We start from the raw sequence: 23826 nt of genomic DNA on the forward strand, positions 1-23826 counted from the left end.
CTGTTGCGATTGTTCAAAATTTAATACTAATATTGCCCTTTTTTTAATTTCATAAAGGAAAACACATGTGCTTTCTTGTTTGTTTTTTAAATATATTTATCTTGAGTTAAATTAAACTAAAACCTGCAAAAATATGAAAATACTTCTCATGGGCAGTGGGATGGGTCCATTGCTGAAGTGGGCCAGTTCTGGCCCCCTTGGGCCACCCACAATGCCTCTGTAGGTCTCCTCTATTTAGTTATATTACAAAATATGTGCAAAGGATCTTTTGAAAACACTAACATTAGCTTTTTTAGTTAAATGATTTTGATGATCTTTTTGACATATCTGTCTGCTGTCTTTGTGCCATTTTCCAACAATGCGTTTCCTATACTTCAGCAACTGGAGCCTTTCACCTTCAAGAAGAGGATCGGGGCACATTATTCTGTCATTAATCCTTTTCATTCACTACTGAAGTCAAACACTGAATAAGGCACTGGCATAGGTAACGTAGTACGATCATGACTAATTAAGCACTGAATAATTTGCAGTATCAATATAGAGATACAGTATGTTTCTTTTTCAGTGACTGTGATTAAAAAGCCGAGCTGTGACACAAACCGTTGCGTGGCCCCAAATAGCAGCCTATCACTTCCACACAGGTGAAAATTATCTGCTTTGACACTGAGTGGTGAAGAGCTTTCACTGGTGGTTAAAGGATTCGTGTTTGGATGAAGGCAACAATTGATATTCGGCAACTGCAGATGTTACAGTACAACGTTGTCTCGTAATAACTGTGAAATTGCAAAAATGCATAATGTCAAGAGGAAACTTTTATGTTGAACACAGAATCTATTTTTTAGGGGTTTTTTGCTTTTAATTTGATGCCTAGAGAACTGTTCGGAAAAACCTGGTTATAAAATTGCACCAAATATAGATGGAAGCTTAAGTATCTACAGGTAACTTGTTAATCTAATGAATATCACCATGTTTTAAACATTATAGACTTTTTAAAGTTAATTAGTAGTCATTGCAGGTTGTCATCATCTAAAAAAGTATTCGGCCCCCTTGAACTTTCCCACATTTTGTCACATTACAGCCACAAACATGAATCATTTTATTGGAATTCCACGTGAAAGACCAATACAAAGTGGTGTACACGTGAGAAGTGGAACGAAAATCATACATGATTCCAAACATTTTTTACAAATAAATAACTGAAAAGTGGGGTGTGCGTAATTATTCAGCCCCCTGAGTCAATACTTTGTAGAACCACCTTTTGCTGCAATTACAGCTGCCAGTCTTTTAGGGTACGTCTCTACCAGCTTTGCACATCTAGAGACTGAAATCCTTGCCCATTCTTCTTTGCAAAACAGCTCCAGCTCAGTCAGATTAGATGGACAGCGTTTGTGAACAGCAGTTTTCAGATCTTGCCACAGATTCTTGATTGGATTTAGATCTGGACTTTGACTGGGCCATTCTAACACATGGATATGTTTGGTTTTAAACCATTCCATTGTTGCCCTGGCTTTATGTTTAGGGTCGTTGTCCTGCTGGAAGGTGAACCTCCGCCCCAGTCTCAAGTCTTTTGCAGACTCCCAGAGGTTTTCTTCCAAGATTGCCCTGTATTTGGCTCCATCCATCTTCCCATCAACTCTGACCAGCTTCCCTGTCCCTGCTGAAGAGAAGCACCCCCAGAGCATGATGCTGCCACCACCATATTTGACAGTGGGGATGTTGTGTTCAGAGTGATGTGCAGTCTTAGTTTTCCACCACCGCGTTTTGCATTTTGGCCAAAAAGTTCCATTTTGGTCTCATCTGACCAGAGCACCTTCTTCCACATGTTTGCTGTGTCCCCCACATGGCTTGTGGCAAACGGGACTTCTTATGGTTTTCTGTTAACAATGGCTTTCTTCTTGCCACTCTTCCATAAAGGTCAACTTTGTGCAGTGCACGACTAATAGTTGTCCTATGGACAGATTCCCCCACCTGAGCTGTAGATCTCTGCAGCTCGTCCGGAGTCACCATGGGCCTCTTGGCTGCATTTCTGATCAGCGCTCTCCTTGTTCGGCCTGTGAGTTTAGGTGGACGGCCTTGTCTCGGTAGGTTTACAGTTGTGCCATATTCCTTCCATTTCTGAATGATGGCTTGAACAGTGCTCCGTGGGATGTTCAAGGCTTGGGAAATCTTTTTGTAGCCTAAGCCTGCTTTAAATTTCTCAATAACTTTATCCCTCACCTGTCTGGTGTGTTCTTTGGACTTCATGGTGTTGTTGCTCCCAACATTCTCTTAGACAACCTCTGAGGCCGTCACAGGGCAGCTGTATTTGTACTGACATTAGCTTACACACAGGTGCACTCTATTTAGTCATAAGCACTCATCAGGCAATGACTATGGGCAACTGACTGCACTCAGACCAAAGGGGGCTGAATAATTACGCACACCCCACCTTGCAGTTGTTTATTTGTAAAAAATGTTTGGAATCGTATGATCTTTGTTCCACTTCTCACGTGGAATTCCAACAAAGTTGATTCATGTTTGTGGCTGTAATTTTTTTTTTCATCTGTTTTTTAAAATGATATTATCTAATCAGCAAATCACAAGGCAGCAAATCAGTGCATTTAGGCATGCACACATGTTGAAATTCAAACTGAGCATCAGAATGGGGAAGAGAGTTGATTTAGGTGACTTTGAATGGGACTTTGAATCCTAGGGTCTGAAAAACAGAAAATATCCAGCGAGTCCTCTGGTCAAAAGTGCCTTGTTGATGCTAGAGGTCAGAGGAGAATGACCAGATTGCTTTGAGCTGATAGGAAAGCAACAGCAACTCAAACTCAACTCAACCACCCCCCTAAAACCCAAAATGTTACAACCAAAGTAGGCAGAAGAGCATCTCTGAACCTTGAAGCAGATGGACAACAGCAGCAGAAGACCACGCCAGGTGACATAACAAAGCATTGCCTGCCCTGATTCGATTTCTGCTGTGACATTTGGATGGTCGGAAGTTATGGATCCATTCCTGCCTCACATCAATGGTTCGGCTGATGATGGTGGTGTAATGGTTTAGGAGAAATTTTTCTGGCACATGTTGGGCTCCTTTGCACCAACTGAGCATCATTTAAGTTTCTCAGTTTCTTTCTTGAGTATTGTCTCTTGTCCAGCCCTTTATGACCGCAGTGTGCCCATCTTTTGTGTGATGTGAAGCTATGTTGCAGGCAGGATTGAACCCAAAATGCAGGACTCAAACAGGGTCCTGCATTTTGTTCCAGCTTTATTGCTGGGGAAACTTCTCCATAAACGTAAACTCACATGAAATAAACAAGCCAAAAACCTTGAGAAGAACTAAGAAAAGAACACTCCAAACGTGGAGCTAGAATTAACACCAAAACCAGAAACATGGGGAGACTTAAAACACATGAGGAGGTACAATACAAAAAGTCGCAGACTTGACACTGAGAGACAGACTGAAAGAATATGACACAAGGAACACAAGGAAGACAGTGACTTGAACTAGAAGCCAGAACAACAAATAACACCAAGAGAACAAAACCATGAATAACCAATAATCAAGAAGTAAAACTTAAACACTGGGTAACACCCAGGACCATAACATTTTGATGCCTGCTATCAGTATGGTACTAGCTTACACTTGGTTTTAGTGTGTTTCAATGACAGAACAGATAGTCCTAATAAATTCGACTGCAAACTGATACATACTGGTGTTGTGCAAATGCAGAGGAGCAAATTCAAAATGCTACCCACTCACTGGCTCAAGCATAGACATCGACAACATCGTGTAGATGTCAGAGTGTGTCCATCTTTGTCAGTTAATTTACTGGCGCTGTTATCTGCCTCTCCCAGCACCAGCTATAAAAGCCCTGCACTTTCACTTGACTTTAATGCCCCTAATGCCGTTTAATCACTCAACTATTCATCACAGTATGTCCTAAATTACTATCAGCTTCATTTGGCATTGCATCATCCCGGCCTGTGCCCATTACCATGAGTGCAAAATGAGGAGAGATAATATATTTTGTTCAAAGGCAGATGAGAAGCATCCTTGAGTTGGTTGCTGAATATGTTGTCATTTTGCTTCTGTGTGATCAATTCGATTATGAGTTGATGGCACATTGAGGATTTGACCTGTTTTTTGTTTTTTTTTAGTTTTTCACACATATACACAAACATTGAGTGAACACGCTAAATGGAGGTCTCAGGACACATGATGGATTGGACTCAAGAAACACGACGAGTGCAGTGCAGTGGAAATGTGGAGCCAAGCCAAGCCAAGCTGAAGAAATTAGTTGTTTTCCCTCTCTCTCTGTTTAGCTTTGTGATATTTTCAGAGAAGTGGATGAAAGAAGGGGGAAAAAAAGAGGTGAAGATACAGAGGTGGACAGGGAGAGATAAAAGAGTTGTGACTTGGCACTAATTCCAGTCCAGAGAACTCCAGAGGCGGCTGGGGATTCACATTCCACTGACCAGCATCCATCGGCCCTGACGGGGTGAAGCCAATCAGCGCTTACGCAGAGGAAAATCACTGGACGGTCGCAGCGGGATCCTGTTCTCCGCTGAGACAAAGTTTGGACTCCCACAGCGAGCTGAGCTCAGCCATGCCCCAGTGACCCACTACAGGCTGCTGAGTTTTTAATTCACAACAACTCCATTACTCCCAAGTGTGTGTGCACATGTGTGTGTGTGTTGTTGCTCTTTTTTGAAGAGGCTGTTCTGTCTTACTGTCAGTTAAAATTGAAAAAAAAAGAAGGAATTCACACATTTGCATGGCTACTTGATTTTTATCAGTTTCCTGTTGAAAGAATGTGAAAATAACATAAAACCATGAAGGATATACATGTATATTTCATGTTTGTAAATCCTTTAAGAACACATGTCAAATTCATCATATCACTTTATGTCTTCCATAAATTATGACCCGCTGTGGTAGCGGTGGTGCATGCTGATCCGACCACAAAGGTAAACCTTAACAACACACGCAAGATGGAAAAGTTGATGCAAAAATTGGGGAATTTCAACCCTGAGTGGGTGACTGAGTCGTCTATGTTTTTACCGAGCGTAAAGGGAGGCCTGTTTATCCATTTTTCCATGACATGATTTCTGTCTTCAAAGAACATAATTTGTGCTGTCATTTTGATGTTTGAATCCGCACAGAGAGAGATGGAGGGAACAGAGGCTTCAGAAAGTTGCTGAAATGAAAAGAGGCATAAAACTCAAGTAAAATGTGGTTCTCCGGCTCCAAAGTGATGGAGCTGTAAAGGCAGTTTTCATTCTAGAGGCAGCTGTGTGATACAGGTACAGCAAACTGCGTGATCAAAGATATTTAACTTTTCCAATTTTTGGTGAAATTGGATTGTGAAACAAGCAAAGTAAGACTTTTTCATTTATTTAGGACAAAATTAAACATTCACTACTTTGTCTTTTAAACAAGACATATTCTATTTAAGTAAATGTCCCATACTATCAGTATCTGACATAATTTAAGCTGTCAAACAGGCTGGTATGAGTTTGCCATATGGTAGCGTTATAGATGGATCTATCCAATCTATCGGATAGCTCCATCTATCTGATAGATAGATAGATCCATCTATCCGATAGATGGATCTATCCACTGGTGACCTGGTGTACAGGTCACCAGTCTATCACATGGCTAAGCTGTTTTTGACCTTGAAGAAGTCAGAGGTCCAAAGTTAGGTGATATTTAACACATTCAACACGTTCTCATCCCAACGCGTAACATACCGACGACTGTGACAAATCGTTGGTATGTTACGCGTTGGGAGGCATGAGAGTTTATACACATGAATCTACACATGTGTTTTACGTCTGACATGAAAATCAACCTAACAAAGCATTACGTACGTTAAATCTGTTCACTTTCAGATACTGAATCACTTTGGAAAACAGTATGTGATAGGGATAAGTGGACTGGAAATGGTTTGCACTGTTCATATATTTATATTATTTATATATATTATTTATTTATATTATTTACTGTATGTATTGGTTAAAAAAAGACTATGTTGTAAAAAACTTAATCTGTAAATTAGAACTGTTGTGCCTTAATTTGTTTTTACATATATTATATTTGAAATAACTACATTTTGTATATTTATTTATTTTTGTGTGTCTGATAGCATTTATTTAAAAAATAAATTGGACATACAACCAGTTACTCCCGACCTGAGGAGTCTTTTCATGAACTACTTTTTTACTCTTAACTTTTTGGGTGACTACTTTTCACTTTTACTTGAGTAATAATATTTTAAAGTAATGCTACTCTTGCTTGAGTACAATTTTTGGATACTCGACCCACCTCTGCTTGATTGCTTGTGGTCATAACAACATAACAAGGACTAATTTGGTATTTCCACTAGCTTTGTGGTGAAGCATCCCTGTTATCTGGGCTAACTGAAAACTTCCTTTTTTTCTTCTGGCCACTGCTTCCTGTCTAGTAGAGTGCAAGATCTATTCAGGTTACTACATCTTAAATCAACATCAGTGGAAGTTCAGTGTACTTGGATGGTGACCCTTAAGCAACATGCCATTTGGAGCTCGTACCGTTTGAATTACCTCCAGCATATTCTCACTCTTGTCTTGTCATATTGCCATATTTGAATCAAAGCAGCACCCCCTCAGTATTGTTTTCTCAGGCACAGGTGTAACCCTTTAGCTTTAATTAGGACAAAGCACAGGTAACAGGCAGATTCTCTTCAAATGCACCCTTCATCAAAATAAACTTAAAAAAATATGTTATATGGTAGATTTCTTCTGTCTTTCTGAAATTTCCCTATTACCATAATTGAGGATCATTAATGAGTTTTCTCATTGGGCCTATTTCAGAAATGAATTACTCCTTTGGATGTTGGATTGCCTACATGCTTAAAATGATACTAAATGCAAATCGAGTCCATTACAATGTGAAGCTGATCGCTGGGAAAGTTGTCATTTAGAGCTTCCATAAAAAGTGCTGTTCTGCTTGAATCCTCACTTACTTGCAAAACCCAGCGCTGACAAATGAAGCCCAAAACTGCAGTTCATAGAGTGGCCACTTGAGGCAGGTTCCAAAAATGAGCGAGACTACCAAGCAGTACTGGTTACGCCAAAAAAGTAATATATTACACATTACTTCTTCTTTTTTTTAAGTAATGCAGTATCTCCCTGAATTACTTGAGGAAGAAATTCATTTGTCACGGTGCTCGGGTGTAACGCGTTGCAAAGTAAAGCGTTACTGCTTTACACATTTTCAATAACACAGTAATTAACCGCATTACTGTACTAAATTCAGTAATAAGATTATAGTTACAATTATATTGTTACTCGCATTACAAATGTGCTTACTGGATTATTCACACTGTAATGGTAACAAAGTAACGCATTATTGAAATAACATTACTAAGTACAACTGTGTTTACAGCCTGATACAAAAATAGTTTTGAGGTCATTGGATATTTGGATACTTTACCCCTTTAGAACAACTGTACAGTGAGATTTTCTTTTAATATTTCACACATTTTTGTTAAGGCTTAAAGTAAGGGCTATTAAAATTTCCACACCTGGAGTTTTAGCTGACTGCTGTATTCTTGGACTTGCCTCTGCAAATTAGCATCACTAAACTAGACTTTCTGAGTAAACAATAATTAACATAATTAATTAGCATTGCACAATCTGTGGATTGTAAGTGAACTTACTACCAAGTTAGAACTTAACCCTTTTGTTGTAATATAGCCCCTACTAAAAAGAAACATGGCAATGGCTAAAATGTTAATATTAAGACTTCAAAAAGTGGAGTTCAAAGTAAAACCAATGGCTCTATGTAGCCTATGCTTACATCCAGATTTTTTTTTTTAATTTTTAAATAAACTTTTAAAAAATGATTAAGAACAAATACCATGATGCTGACATTTAAAATAAACAAGTGGCTCTTTTGCAACTGCAGGCCAAGAGAAAGGTAATACATTTTTCAGGTTAGGGTTACTTTTTCTTTTTTTAAGAGAGAGCTGTTTTAGAGATGCTGATTATTTTGTGCCCTATTATTGCGCTGATATTTTTCAATATCTTGCAAAAGAAGTCTTTCAAGGATACAGCCACATAATACCAACAAAGACCCGAGAATGCACTCATTTTCAGAGCAAAAGCCTATTAAGAAGATCTCAGGATAAAGCACTGTCTGAGGACAACTTTGGCTCAAAGGGTGTTCTGGCTTTAGTGTTGTATCAAGGATATTTCTTTTATACAACACACAGGATGCAAGGGAAATTAAAAGCATTACACAGGTAGCTTCTCTGCACAGGCTAGCTGTTAAATACAAGGTCCATTTATTTCTCTGTAAAGGTATGCTTCGTTTAACACTCGAGTACATTACAGAACATGTATACTCCTGCTCTTCCTCTTAGCGACTGCTTTTACACATTCCACGATTAAAGCTAACCACTGCAGCAACATAGCTTTGCAACACCCCTCCTCTGACTATCAAATTGAGAAAATCTCAAGATCCACAAATTTTTTATTAGTGCATACTTGATCCTACTGCTTCTTCTGTTTTATTTATTTATTTCATGTTGTTTTTTTTTATCATGTTCAGTGCTGTTGTTTTTACAATATCACGTTATTTATTTATATTCTTGTTTTTATTTCATCTCTTTTTTTATTACACATTTTTATATTGAGCTACTGATTTATTTTTTTGTCTTTTATGTTACATGTTCTATTTATGCACAGATTTTTGGCACATTGCTACTGACATTCAGAAATGCTCTTCTCCATACCTTGGTTGTAACACGTGAATGTTTGAGGTACTGTTGTCTTCATATCTGCTTGAAAGCAGTCTCTCCATTCTCCTCAGACACCAACAAGGCACTTTCACCCAGAGAACTGTCTCACTAACTGTCTGCTCTGTTGTCAGACGACCATTCTCTGTAAACCCTGGAGATGGTTGTGTGGGAAAACTCCAATAGATCAGCAGTTTATGAAACACTTCGATCAATCAGTCTGGCAGCAATGAACGCATTATATTCAAAGACACTTAAATCACCCTGTTCTGATGCTTGGACTTGAACTTCAACATCCCTACACACCATTGAGTGCATTTAGTTCGTGCCATGTGACAGGCTGCTTAGATGTTTGCAAGAACAAGCAGTTGAACAGGTGTCCCCAAAGAAGTGACCTGTGGGTGTATAATTAAATTCTGTTTTTTCCTGTCTTCATCCACTCACCACCAACCGGTCGCAGCAGATGGCCAGCCCTCTCTGAGGTTGGATCTGCTGGAGGTTTCTTCCTGTTAAAAGGGAGTTTTTCCTTCCCATTGCTGCCAAAGCACTTGCTCATAGGAGTCATATGATTACTGGGGTTTTCTCTGTTTTCAATGCATTATTGTAGGGTCATTACCGTACAATCTAAAGCACTTTGAGGCAGCTGTTGTTGTTATTTGGTGCTGTATAAATACTTTTTTTTTTTCTAAAGTATCTGATATGTTCAGGATTAGCAGCCAGTTAAAAAATGCTACCACAATTAGGGACATCAAATTTATTTTCACATACAGCCCCTTTCCTCTTTCTGTCAGTGTAAATAAGTTTAACTACACATTTCATTTTAACGTAAGAAAAAGAACCAAAAAAGAACAACTGGGATGTATTTAACAGTACACTCAAAAAAATGGGGTGGCACACCAAAAACAGAGTTTCCAGTTTTATTATGTTCTTGTTAAATTTAGGTTACTAGAAAAAAAAAATTATATGTGCAGTTAATTTCCTGATATCATGTAAAATAGGCACATATGAAAAACAAATTATATTTTGAAATCCATAATAATCTGTTTTAAAAAAACATCGCTTTAATGATTCTCATGATTATTACATTATTACCAACTTACAACAATCTTGTCAGAGGGGGCTACTAGGGGGCAGCAAATTTGGGAGCGTGGCCAGTGCCACAATTTTTTTTTTCAGACTTTACATTTAGCAGCAAGTATCTGGTCTCTTCTTTCACCACAAAGAATTTTCTCACTCCTTTTTCTTCCTACTTTGGTACTTTTTACAGTTTTTTGTTGACTTGTTTTAAGTAGTGTCACTTGATTGATGCATTTTGTACTCATGTAGCTGTGTAAGGAGCAGGAATCTGGGGGCAGGAAGACATCATGGGAAAATGAGCCCCTCCAGCCTTATCAAGAGTCTCTGAATTAACTGCTGAATCACCCTGAAGGGGCTTCTGTTAGAATAATGACCAGTTTGCCATACATTAGCTTCTATTATGCTAATTACAACATGTAGGTGGGTGGATACTTGTAAAGGAACAGCGCTGTACAGTCCAGAAAAGGATTATCATGAGATGTTTAACACTAAGTTACAATTGTTAAGATTTCACGGTATGTTTTTTGTTTCCTCTGATGTACAGGGTGGGCCATTTATATGGATACACCATAATAACATGGGAATGGTTGGTGATATTAAAGTCCTGTTTGTGGCACATTAGTATATGTGAGGGGGCAAACTCCTCAAGATGGGTGGTGACCACGGTGGCCATTTAGAAGTCGGCCATCTTGGATACAACTTTTGTTTTTTCAATAGGAAGAGGGCCATGTGACACATCAAACTTATTGGTAATGTCACAAGAAAAACAATGGTGTGCTTGGTTTCAACGTAACTTTATTCTTTCATGAGTTATTTACAAGTTTCTCTTTGTTCACAGCCATTGACATGTCAAAGAGGTTAACACGTGAGGAGCGGATCGAAATTGTGTTGATATCTGGTGAACGCAGTAACCGGGTCATTGCAGCAGATTTCAATGCAAGACACCCTACGAGACCACCCATCTCCCATGCTACAGTTAGCAAACTGCTTGCTAAGTTTTGTGAAACTGGTTCAGTGTTGGATTTGCCAAAATGTGGATGCAAGAAAACTGTCACTTATGAAGAAACATCAGTGGCTGTCCTGGCTTCATTCAGCAAGAGCCCACAGCGTAGCACTCGCCGCATGTCACTGGAGAGTGGCATTAGTCGAACATCCCTTCGGCGGATATTAGCTACTCACAAATGGCACCCTTACAAACTACAGCTACTGCAGCATCTCAATGAGGATGACCCAGATCGGCGCACAGTCGGCCATCTTGGATACAACTTTTGTTTTTTCAATAGGAAGATGGCCATGTGACACATCAAACTTATCGGTAATGTCACAAGAAAAACAATGGTGTGCTTGATTTCAACGTAACTTTATTCTTTCATGAGTTATTTACAAGTTTCTGACCACTTATAAAATGTGTTCAATGTGCTGCACATTGTGTTGGATTGTCAATGCAACCCTTTTCTCCCACTCTTCACACACTGATAGCACCACCGCAGGAGAAATGCCAGCACAGGCATCCAGTATCCGTAGTTTCAGGTGCTGCACATCTCGTATCTTCACACCATAGACAATTGCCTTCAGATGACCCCAAAGATAAAAGTCTAAGGGGGTCAGATCGGGAGACCTTGGGGGCCATTCAACTGGCCCACGACGACCAATCCACTTTCCAGGAAACTGTTCATCTAGGAATGCTCGGACCTGGCACCCATAATGTGGTGGTGCACCATCTTGCTGGAAAAACTCAGGGAACGTGCCAGCTTCAGTGCATAAAGAGGGAAACACATCATCATGTAGCAATTTCAAATATCCAGTGGCCATGAGGTTTCCATTGATGAAGAATGGACCCACTATCGTTGTACCCCATATACCACACCAAACCATCACTTTTGTTGTTCCAACAGTCTTGGAGGGATCCATCCAATGTGGGTTAGTGTCAGACCAATAGCGGTGGTTTTGTTTGCTAACTTCACCATTCACATAAAAGTTTGCCTCATCACTGAACAAAATCTTCTGCGTGAACTGAGGGTCCTGTTCCAATTTTTGTTTTGCCCATTCTGCAAATTCTGTGTGCCGATCTGGGTCATCCTCGTTGAGATGCTGCAGTAGCTGGAGTTTGTAAGGGTGCCATTTGTGAGTAGCTAATATCCGCCGAAGGGATGTTCGACTAATGCCACTCTCCAGTGACATGCGGCGAGTGCTACGCTGTGGGCTCTTGCTGAATGAAGCTAGGACAGCCACTGATGTTTCTTCATTAGTGACAGTTTTCTTGCGTCCACATTTTGGCAAATCCAACACTGAACCAGTTTCACGAAACTTAACAAGCAGTTTGCTAACTGTAGCATGGGAGATGGGTGGTCTCGTAGGGTGTCTTGCATTGAAATCTGCTGCAATGACCCGGTTACTGCGTTCACCAGATATCAACACAATTTCGATCCGCTCCTCACGTGTTAACCTCTTCCACATGTCAATGGCTGTGAACAAAGAGAAACTTGTAAATAACTCATGAAAGAATAAAGTTACGTTTGTCACGGCGGGGTGCGCCGATAAGTTTAGTTTACAGGACCCAGAAGCAGACACTGAAAGGCGGAGTTGCTGGCTGAACAGAAGACGATCCTTTATTTGGATGTTGGCACATGACAAAGCATGAAGCTATGAAAACTAAGAAAACTGTGAACACTCAGAAAACTAAAGGACTAAGAAACTCAGTGAAAATACTATGACCAACTATGAACACTGAGTAAACTATGACGTAACACTATGGGGATGCAAACAGACGACCTGACAACGAAACATAGAAAACAGAGGACTTAAATACACACATGAGGTGATCAGGGGAAGTCGAGACACATGAGGAAACAGCTGACAAGGATGAACATAACGATGCACAGGAAATGTAAACTCAAACACAATGACATGAAAACTAGACTTTCAAAATAAACAGGAAAACATGACAAGACACAGGCATGACAGCATCACCCAGAAACATGACACGTAAGACACAATAAACAACAATGGGAACAACGCTGACACGCATGACCCTAATAACAAGGCAGGGGAAGGGAACCTAAATACAATGAACAAAGAACATATTGGACACTTACAACATAACACAGGAAACATGATGAGGCAGACCAAACAACATGGGCTTGGCAAATGAGACATGAAACACAAAGGGCAGGTGAGACCAAAGCCCAGGGAAAGGGGAAATGAGGGGATCAATAACAGAACTAAGGCTTAACCACTTAGGGGTTTTACGGGAGCTAGATGAGCTTAACCCAAACAATAAATGGCAAAACATGAAGCCTCAAATTCTAACTAATAATACAAAACGAGAACTTAACGTTTCCCCATACTAATAAAAGAAATAAACAATATATCATGAACTCAAGGTGCTGGGTCACAGACCCAGCCCATGACAATGTTGAAACCAAGCACACCATTGTTTTTCTTGTGACATTACCAATAAGTTTGATGTGTCACATGGCCCTCTTCCTATTGAAAAAACAAAAGTTGTATCCAAGATGGCCGACTTCTAAATGGCCACCATGGTCACCACCCATCTTGAGGAGTTTGCCCCCTCACATATACTAATGTGCCACAAAAAGGACTTTAATATCACCAACCATTCCCATTTTATTACGCTGTATCCATATAAATGGCCCACCCTGTACATTAAATGCATTCAGTGCATTTAAAACTCTTTTTCTACTGCATTTTTTAAGCACCAGTCTCATGGTTGATTATAATTACTTACAAATACAGGGGGAAATTACAGGAAATTATTTATAACATCCATCTCAATAGAGTGATCGCTTTTCACAGAGTGAAAAGTAAAGCTGTCAGAGCGGAATTCCTCAGTTACCTCATGCTGCTGCTCTGGCCCTTCATCAATGAAACCTATGGTATCAAAAGATGTCAGGTTTGATTGCTGAAAGATGTTCTCCAAAGTCCTGGTAACTAGGGTACGTCAAGCACGAGACCCAAAATCACAACAACAACAAAAAAAGAACAACAACAATTCAGAAGCCATTCTAGGATGTTTCTGTGGATTGTAGTGTCTAAGGTCTCTTTGTGCCCCCACTTAGGATCAATATGAATTTGTTTTTGATCGTTGGCTTCAATCAATTGTATTGTTATGTGCGTCTGAATACAGTGAAAGAATCCAAAGACAGGGCACCCAAGTAAGCCTGCTTGCTGCTGTGAACTTACTTTTCTTCTTTGCTTCCTCTTAGATTGTTGAACACCACCGGGGCTGCGGCTGAAAGAATAAGGCTCAGATTGCTCATGCACATCTAATCAATGTAGCCAGTTCTTTTAATGGAATACACAATTATAATTATAAGTCAGGACTTCACACATCTTAATGATAGAGCTGTGATACTGATTAGTTTATTAACTGACACAGTCAGTGTTTTGGTCAGCTTTCCTTATATTTTATTTTTAATTTCTTTTTATTCTCTAATACTGTAGTTTTATCTTTCAATAAAATATACTAATGCTACTAGCCCTGTCTGCATTTGCAAACACTGCCTCATTCATATAAATACACTCGTAGACTGGGAAAGTCAAAATTGGAGTTGACCAATGAGCTGATAGCCACCATAAACATCAGCCTGACTGGTAATAATATATAGGGTTAGAGAAGCAGGGTAAGGAAAAGATATCTGGGGTATGTTGAAGTCCTTTTGTAGCACAGGTCCCAGAAAACAAGCCATCCATCAACTTTGGGTTACCGGGGGGCTGGAGCCTATCTTTACTCTTATAGGGTGTGAGTGAGGCTGGGTACACCCTCGCCAGGTGTAATTTCATTACAGAAACACAGGGATAAAGCCAGCCACCACACAGTCTCACATCCATGCATACAACCAATTTAGAATCAACAACTGACCAAACATGAATGTCTTTGGATCGTGAAAAGATGCCAGAGGAAATCCATGGAATTAACACACAGCAACATTGAAAGCACAGCATATACAAGGAAGCATTGTAAATGCTGGCCTTGCATTTCATGGGTGGAGTTTGCATGTTGTTTGTTTGGGTTATTCTAAATTGCCCATAGGTGTGAATGGCTGTCTGCCATCATCATCACTCTACAGGCAGCCCATCAGTTTAACGCTCTATATTGGAACTATGCATTGTCCCTTTTAAAAAGGGAACTTCAGAGGGTTATATATTAAAAGAGTTCATCTGCTGAAATACAGGTTGGCTTTTACTGTGAAGAAGGCAGAGGAAAATAACATAGCTATAGATCATACAATGACAAAAAAAGGCTTACTGTAGACTAACCTCTTTGTCAAAACAGTGAAAATGTGTTTGGCTGAGCCGTAATAAGTTGCATTAGGTGCTTCTCTGTACTGTTCGTGACAAATTACGCGCTCTTGTTTCCTCCCTCCCCATTTCAGTTGCATTAACACACCAAGCAGAAGTGTTAGCAAATCAACCGGGACAGGAAGTGTCAAACACTGGCCCTAGCTGGCATTTGGTTTGGTCACAGTTTGGTAACCTTAGTAATAGTTCCAGAGACTATCTTTCAAAATGACTGTGCGAGTCCTGCCGGCTCCTTGGTGTACAAAGTAGAAAATCAACTTAATGAACTGTGAGTTCAGCAACACCATTTTGCATCCCAAATTGAATTTACCCGCTTTCACTTTCGGAGAAAACCTAAACATCCTCTGCTGTGGGAGTAAAGTGTAGTAGGTATACTTGAAACAACTTTGTACAGTGCACTCTTTTAAAATGTAGTCCATTGGGCTTGAATACAAAAAGGCTGCATCTGTTTTACAATTGGGAATATTTTCCACCGCCAGTCAACAGCTCCAGCTAAGCATATTGTGGCTGAGTAGGTTCAGATGAAGTACTTTCATCATTTTGTCTGTTTGTAAACCAATACATTTTTTATATTGGAAGACAGAAATTAAAGGAGAAAAATATGCATATCTGACTCTATTGACAGCGGCAGAACAGACCCTTTGGATTCAAAATAATAGGAGGTTGCTTCCATTTAGTCTGCCGCACTCCACTCAAGGCCAAATAACAGACTGCTTATGCTTTCAGTTGTCTGAAAAGTAGCTATTTTCTCATTACTGCTCATCAACCTTTCAGCTTCAGCTCTTCATGTGTTTTATTGAATCTGATCAGACCCTGCATTATGAAAAAGCCATTGATCCATGTCCTGGTCTTTCTCCAAAACCATTTTTCCCCCTCACAGTTGAACTTTATTCTTGTGATTTTCATGCCCGTGGAAAAGATGCAGTAACTAAATGAAGAAAACTCGAATAAAATGAGGCTCATCTCCACTGAGACCCAAACTGCTGTCTAATTGAATAGCAGAATGCTTTCATAGCAGCAATTTTAAACTCACCAACTTGATGAATTCAAGCTTATTCATAGGACATAGGGAAAAAAAAGAGTGTCCACACCTGTCTTTCTTGGCTTCTGCCGCAACACAAACAGCTGTGACGGGCCACGTGGCCTCCAAATACAGCATGAGGAATGACAGCTTTCATGTCTGATGATGCTAATGTCGGGCAGTGGACAAATGTGTTTGTGTGCAGATGGGGCAGACGATGGAGATAAAGCCATAACTCACCATATCAATGGATGACACAGGGCCGATGCTGTTGATATAGATGCCCACATCTATGACTGTTGGTTTCTCTGCAAAAGCCAGAAGGAATAAAAGTGAGCACATATTGTAAATGAATGTATCATTTGTCAAGTTTTTTCATCCTGAAGTGTAAACCTGCAACATAGTCAGACCCCAGAATCAAATATATAATCAAGTTGCAAACTATAGTTGTCATCATTCACTTTGTCACCTGGGCAAATAAAATGAATCTATTTCCTTTTCAATGAAGGCAAAGTCATCCATCGTTTACCTAGAGGAGAAAGACTTACACCCTTAAAGTCAGAACAGCTCCACTGTGTTTCCTGGAGCAGCTCTGGTGTTACCATGGCAATTAATAGCATTTCCAGGCAGTACATAGGATCTTGGGTTATTTTGCTTGGCAACAACATTTGAAACAATTGCACAAAGCAAAAACTGGTTGAGTGTGTGTGTGTGTTTGGTGGTTGTAGAAATGGTTTATATGAGCTTTTAGGTGAGATTCAGAGGTTTCTATAGATACGACTTCAAGTTACAGCCGATTACGGAATCTCGCCCCTTGTGGCCCCCGATACCTGGGTCGCTGGGGCTCAAATCTCCAAAACAGTTGGCGGTCAACTCGTTTTTTATTCTATGGTAAACCCTACAATAATAGAGGAAAAACCCCAACAATGAGGAAGTGCTTGGCAACAGTGAGAAGGAAAAGCGCCCTTTTAACCTCAAGAAAACTCTGGCAGAACCAGGCTCAGGGAGGGGCAGTCGTCTGCTGTGACCAGTTGGAGTGATGGGGGTAAGACAGGACAAAAGATACATTGTAGAATGATTAAGAAAAAAAGAAGACAATCTCTGATTGTAAGACAGCAGAGCCATTGCGATGACTAATAGTAGACCAGGACTTGCCTCATCTGACCCAGGAGTGTCTTTGAGGATACTCCAAGAGGAACTGTACAGGATTGCTGGGGAATAGGATGTTTCTTCAGTCAGGATGCAACTTTGAATAAGCAGAAGTAAAATACATGGATGGATGGTTCATGTTAGTGAACAAATGTTAAATTAAAAATTAATCTTGTGTTTCATTCAATATTCTCTATGGATTTTCGTCTTAACTCCATACGTGGTGACCTGGTTTCAACATAAAGTGAATTAAAAAAAAATCTTTTCCATGGGGCTTCCACTGCTATCCGCTTGTTCTAACTTGATGTAACTGGGAATTTATGGGCCCAAATGCTGCTTCCATTCTCATGAACAAAGAAGGACCAAAGCACCAGTGGGAGCAAAAAGTGGTCCACATTCTTTCAGCTCCAATGAAGTGATCAGTGTTGTTTTCTCAGCTTTGCAGCATTCAGGAATCCATTAAACGGGCCACTTATGACGTTGAGACAAGCTGAAATTTTGAAGGAAAATAACATTATATGATATGTGTTCAAAACAATAATAAAGCATTCATGTAACTTTGGATGTGAAATTATTTTAGGGTTAACATTTACTGATTTGCCAGTTAGCTAAGTTGTATAGTCTGACAAAATGACCCAATGTTTTAGTTTAGACTAGTTATATAGAAATTAGGGATGTGTATATTCAAATAGTGTAGAGTTATAGAGCTATTTTTTGTCTAAAAAATATTTACTTCCCACCTCAGCTAATGGCCAACAAAAATTAAACAGCATGATACTAACAGTCTGTCTCTCTGTGTCAGCCCTGGGTTAGATTCGCGACCTGTCCAGGTTGTACCCCGCCTTTTGCCGTATGGAAGCTAGGTTAGGGTCCAGCCCAAGCAGAAGAGAATGGATGGATGACACTAAGAACCAGGTAAAGTCTGTCTGATACAGTGAGATCACTGTATCAGACAGACTGAGATATTTTTTGCCTGTAATGCACAATGATAATAGAAGTCGCTCCTGCAGTATAAATGTGGAAATTTCTCTCTGGGTGCTCCGGCTTCCTCCCACAGTCCAAAGATATGCTTGTTAGGTTAAGTGGTGATTCTAAATTGGCCAAAGGTGTGAATGATTTTCTTTATCTCTTTTTTAGGCCTGTGACGACTGGCAGCCTGTCGAGAGTGTACCCTGCCTCTTGACCATTGTCCCCTGAGATAGACTCCAGCCCCCATTGACCCTGAAGTGGATAAGTGTTTAAAGACATTAAGAGACATTAATGAATGGATGGACGTCTCATGTGGTACTTAGACTCTGAGTGAGTAGAATATTTTTTTAAGTAAAGTATCTCAGCTGTTACATGGCTCGCTGATTTGCTTCAGATTTTAAGATCCTACTCAGGACAAACTATGCTACTTTGGCAAACCTCTACCTTGTCACTTATTGGCATCAACAGATCGAATTTTCAGTTTGTACAATACTTTGATTTCCCATGTGTGCTTTGAAAAATGCCTGAATGCTAATTAGCAAAATTTTGAGTAACCCTAGAGAGTTATTAAGGGTTTCATTCTATTGTGAGTGAGGTTGAAATGCTGCGTTAATTAAAAAGTTTTATTAAGTAAAATTATTTTGATGAGGTATAATCTATATACTTCACAAACCTGATGATCTGTGAAATATATAGAGTGGGAGCCCCAAGAGAGAAACGTGTTTGCCTTCTTTAGTTGGATTTTGCTGAGGAAGCTATGAAAACAAACTGTCAGGCAACCGTTGTTTAGTTGGAGGAGAGTTTTCTAATTGCTGGGACTCTTCTGGGTGAGTTACCTTCTCAACATTCTTGTTCAGAAACAAGCTAAGCCATCAACAATGATGTGCTAATGGCTATAGCAGCTATTGCTGTTGCTAGTATGTATGAAGAAAAGATAAGAAAGAACGTATGTATGAATGTCTAAACACCAGGTTTTTTAAATGTTACTCTAACAAGTTTTGAACATTCTTTTGACGTATGACTCATTGATGACCTGGTCCAAGGATGGCAAGCCACCCCTCCAGGATTTGTTGACATGTATAATCTCAAAATAAATTGAAATTATTTGGACGGGCTTTGAAATTTACAAATTCTACATTTCATTGTTCCTCTGCACATCCTGCAAGGAGAGACACTCAACTAAGAGGTGTGGGCTGACACTAGAGACACTGAGTCAAATCCCCCGGAGGTATGTTTTGTTTATTGTTTTTCATTATTTGGGCACGTTTTTCCTTTTATGTAATGCTATTGTTTTTTTTTTTATTGTATATGTAAGTTATTATTCATGTTGAAATTGACAGGTTGTGTTGACCTTGACAAAAATACAAATGAATAAAAGTTCCTCTAACTCATTCGTCCACTTTGCTCCAGCAGTCGAACCTTAGCAGTTGGTACTCATGTAATTATTAAAATCTGTATCCCAACTATTGAAAAGGGTGTTACATTTGGCTTGCTAATTTGCTTCAACAGTGAGTAGAAATGAGCATGTTAGCATTCCAGCATGAACCTTTAGCTTTTGAATCTGTAGAATCTTAGTCTTGTTTTGGCAAAATACTCATCAATGCCAAATAAAAATTTACTTAAATGATCCCCTTGACCAAATGACTGATGATAATTAAATTGCTAAATATTGGTTTGAACAAGAATTGATTTTTCATTTTTTGGTAGCTTGAAGTACTGTGATGATTGCATTCATCACATTCAGCTCTTTGCAATAGAGCCTCTTCTGCTAATGCTGGCTATAAAGAGAACACTTCTGTTATTTCTGTTTAAGGGACAGGAAACAAAATCTGTCCATTTCACTCGTCGTCATCTGAAATGTTTTATTCTTTAAGACAGACTTGTAAAAATGTCAGCACACCCTTTAATGTGTCTAAAAATAAAAAAAGATTAATCTCTTTCATGGTTTAATTCAATCCACTCAAACAAGCTTGTACATGTTTCCCATGCTTCTCTCTGCCAAACTGTAGCAATTCACTTGTGTGCTGGCATATAGACGGGACACACGAACTTCACACTTCACTGCATCGCACAAAAAATAATGTTCTACCTTTTGAGGGCCACTGAATGCAACAACTGCACAGCCTCTTTTAGACAATAGTGTGAGTGCCGTTTGAGCTGTTTTGGTTACAGCACATATTGCAAGGTTAAGCACAGAGCATGTGTGAGAGCTCTTGTACCTCTAGCCCTGTGAGATGGTGTAATAGTGGGTTTGAATTATTTTTTTTGCAGGATTGTGACCAACATGTTATAAGGATTTGGAACCTGCCGCTGTTTTTATTGTATTTTGAGGCAATAACAAATATATATACATATACATAGATAGATAGACAGATAGATGGCCAGGGTCTTTCTGTGTGGAGTTTGCATGTTCTCCCCGTGTTTGCGTGGGTTCTCCCCGGGTACTCCGGCTTCCTCCCGCAGTCCAAAGACATGCAGTTAGTGGGGATAGGTTAATTGGTCAATCTAAATTGCCCATAGGTGTGAATGTGGGAGTGAATGTGAGTGTGAATGGTTATCTGTTTCTATGTGTTAGCCCTGAGACAGACTGGTGACCTGTCCAGGGTGTACCCCGCCTCTTGCCCTATGACAGCTGGGATAGGCTCCAGCACCCCCCACGACCCTGAAAAGGATAAGCGGAAGCCAATGAATGGATGGATGGATATAGATATAAACACCCAGCACGCCCCTTTATCCTTCAAGCTCGGGTCCTCTACCAGAGGCCTGGGAGCTTGAGGGTCCTGCGCAGTATCTTAGCTGTTCCCAGGACGGCGCTCTTCTGGACAGAGAGCTCCGATGTTGTTCCCGGGATCTGCTGGATCCACTCGCCTAGCTTGGGAGTCACTGCACCTAGAGCTCCGATTACCACGGGGACCACCGTTACCTTCACCCTCCACATCCTCTCGAGCTCTTCTCTGAGCCCTTGGTATTTCTCCCGCTTCTCGTGTTCCTTCTTCCTGATATTGCTGTCATTCGGAACCGCTACATCGATCACTACGGCCGTCTTCTTCTGTTTGTCTACCACCACTATGTCCGGTTAGTTAGCCACCACCATTTTGTCCGTCTGTATCTGGAAGTCCCACAGGATCTTAGCTCGGTCATTCTCCATCACCCTTGGGGGCGTCTCCCATTTTGACCTCGGAACTTCCAGGCCATATTCGGCACAGATGTTTCTGTATACTATGCCGGCCACTTGGTTATGGCGTTCCATGTATGCCCTGCCTGCTAGCATCTTGCACCCTGCTGTTATGTACTGGATTGTCTCAGGGGCATCTTTACACAGCCTGCACCTGGGGTCTTACCTGGTGTGATAGACCCCAGCCTCTATGGATCTTGTACTCAGAGCTTGTTCTTGTGCTGCCATGATTAGTGCCTCTGTGCTGTCTTTCAGTCCAGCTTTGTCTAGCCACTGGTAGGATTTCTGGATATCAGCCACCTCCTCTATCTGCCGGTGGTACATACCGTGCAGGGGCCTGTCCTTCCATGATGGTTCCTCGTCTCCCTCCTCTTTCTTGGGTTTCTGCTGCCTGAGGTATTCACTGAGCACTTGGTCAGTTGGGGCCATCTTCCCAATATATTCTTGGATGTTCATTGTCTCATCCTGGACTGTGGTGCTGACACTCACCAGTCCCCGGCCCCCTTCCTGCCGCTTAGCGTACAGCCTCAGGGTGCTGGACTTGGGGTGAAACCCTCCATGCATGGTAAGGAGCTTTCTTGTCTTTATGTCAGTGGCTTCTATCTCCTCCTTTGGCCAACTTATTATACCAGCTGGGTACCTGATCACGGGCAGGGCGAAGGTGTTGATAGCCCGGATCTTGTTCTTACCGTTCAGCTGACTCCTCAGGACTTGCCTGACCCTCTGCAGGTACTTGGTGGTTGCAGCTTTCCTAACTGCCTCTTCATGGTTCCCATTCGCCTGCGGGATCCCCAGGTACTTGTAACTGTCCTCTATGTCTGCAATGTTGCCTTCTGGTAGCTCGATCCCCTCAGTTCTGACTACCTTCCCTCTCTTTGTTATCATCCGACTACACTTCTCCAGCCCGAATGACATCCCGATGTCATTGCTGTATATCCTGGTGGTGTGGATCAGTGAATCGATGTCTCGTTCACTCTTGGCATACAGCTTGATGTCATCCATGTACAGGAGGTGGCTGACAACTGCTCCATTCCGTAGTCGATATCCGTAGCCAGTCTTGTTAATGATCTCACTGAGGGGGTTCAGGCCTATAGCAGTGGGGACAGAGCATCTCCTTGGTAGATCCCGCACTTGATGGTGACTTGTGCTATGGGCTTGGAGTTGGCCTCTAGTGTTGTACGCCACATCCCCATTGAGTTCCTGATGGAGGCTCTTAGGGTCCTGTTGATTTTGTACAATTCTAGGCATTCCAGTATCCAGCTGTGGGGCATTGAGTCATAGGCCTTCTTGTAATCAATCCAGGCAGTGCACAGGTTGGTCAGCCTGGTCTTGCAGTCTTGGCTGACTGTCCTGTCTACCAGTAGCTGGTGTTTTGCGCCTCTGGTATTCTTGCCAATCCCTTTCTGTGCCCCGCTCATGTATTGAGCGCCTGTATTGAGTGCCTGTTCATCTTAGCCGATACAGTCCTGACAGGAGCTTCCATGTGGTACTGAGGCAGGTTATTGGTCGGTAGTTGGATGGGACCGGTCCCTCCTTGGGGATCAGGACCGTCCGACCTTCGGTTAGCCATTCCGGGTGTCAACTAGCAGCTGGTTCATTTGTGCTGCCAGACGCTCGTGGAGTGCAGTCATGTCGGGGCCTGGTGCTGTCCAACTCTTCATACTGGAGACCCTTTCGTGGATGTCTGCCACCGTGATGGTTACTGGACCCTGTTCAGGGAGGTTGCTATGGTCTGCCCTCAGATCGCTGAGCATTGCCGTTACGGGTTGCGTCCTTCTCCCATATGTGAGTCTTTGCTTGGCAGTTTCCAAGGCCTCAGGTATGGACAGCGTACTGTACTTCTTAGGCACCTTCTTCATTGTGCCTTTCTGCAACTCCGATAGTTGGCTGACCTCTGTACTGCCCCTTGTGGCTGTTTAACTTGTAGCCAAGCATGCCTTCATATTTATCTGTCTCGCTCATATCTGCGGTAGACTCGCTTAGCATAGGGGGTCTAGCCTTAGGACCCTTACTGGATACAGACACCTCAGGCAGGAATCGAACTTGCGATCCTCTGTTCCAAAGGCGTGTAGTCTAACCACTATATACATATATATATATATATATATATATATATATATATATATATATATAGACATATATTAGGGGTGCAACGATACACAAAATTCACGGTTCGGTTCAGTTCGATACTTTGGTGTCACGGTTTGATATTTTTTCGATACAAAAAAAATGTTCATGCCTTTTTAATTTTGTCATTTATTAAAATTATAAATATATATTTTAACTCAAAAGTACAGTTTTTAAATTTAATGTTGCTGAAACAACAAAAAATAAATAAATCTATCTGA

The 23826-nt window shown here is 40.9% G+C and overlaps 1 protein-coding gene across 3 annotated transcripts in view; it reads right to left on the reverse strand.

Moving 5' to 3' along the window:
- Positions 1 to 23826, reverse strand: part of LOC116321512 (gamma-aminobutyric acid receptor subunit gamma-3-like) — a 158017-nt gene that overhangs the window by 80675 nt on the left and 53516 nt on the right. For all 3 annotated transcript variants that reach the window (XR_005610488.1, XM_031741371.2, XM_039607527.1), the window contains exon 3: positions 16426 to 16493. Coding sequence is in view for 2 of the 3 variants with exons in the window: in XM_031741371.2 (XP_031597231.1) it covers positions 16426 to 16493 (68 nt within the window). In the remaining variant the exon portion in view is untranslated. The remainder of the gene's footprint in view (positions 1 to 16425; positions 16494 to 23826) is intronic.

This window comes from Oreochromis aureus, linkage group 23, assembly GCF_013358895.1.
Source record: "Oreochromis aureus strain Israel breed Guangdong linkage group 23, ZZ_aureus, whole genome shotgun sequence".
Lineage (NCBI taxonomy): Eukaryota > Metazoa > Chordata > Actinopteri > Cichliformes > Cichlidae > Oreochromis > Oreochromis aureus.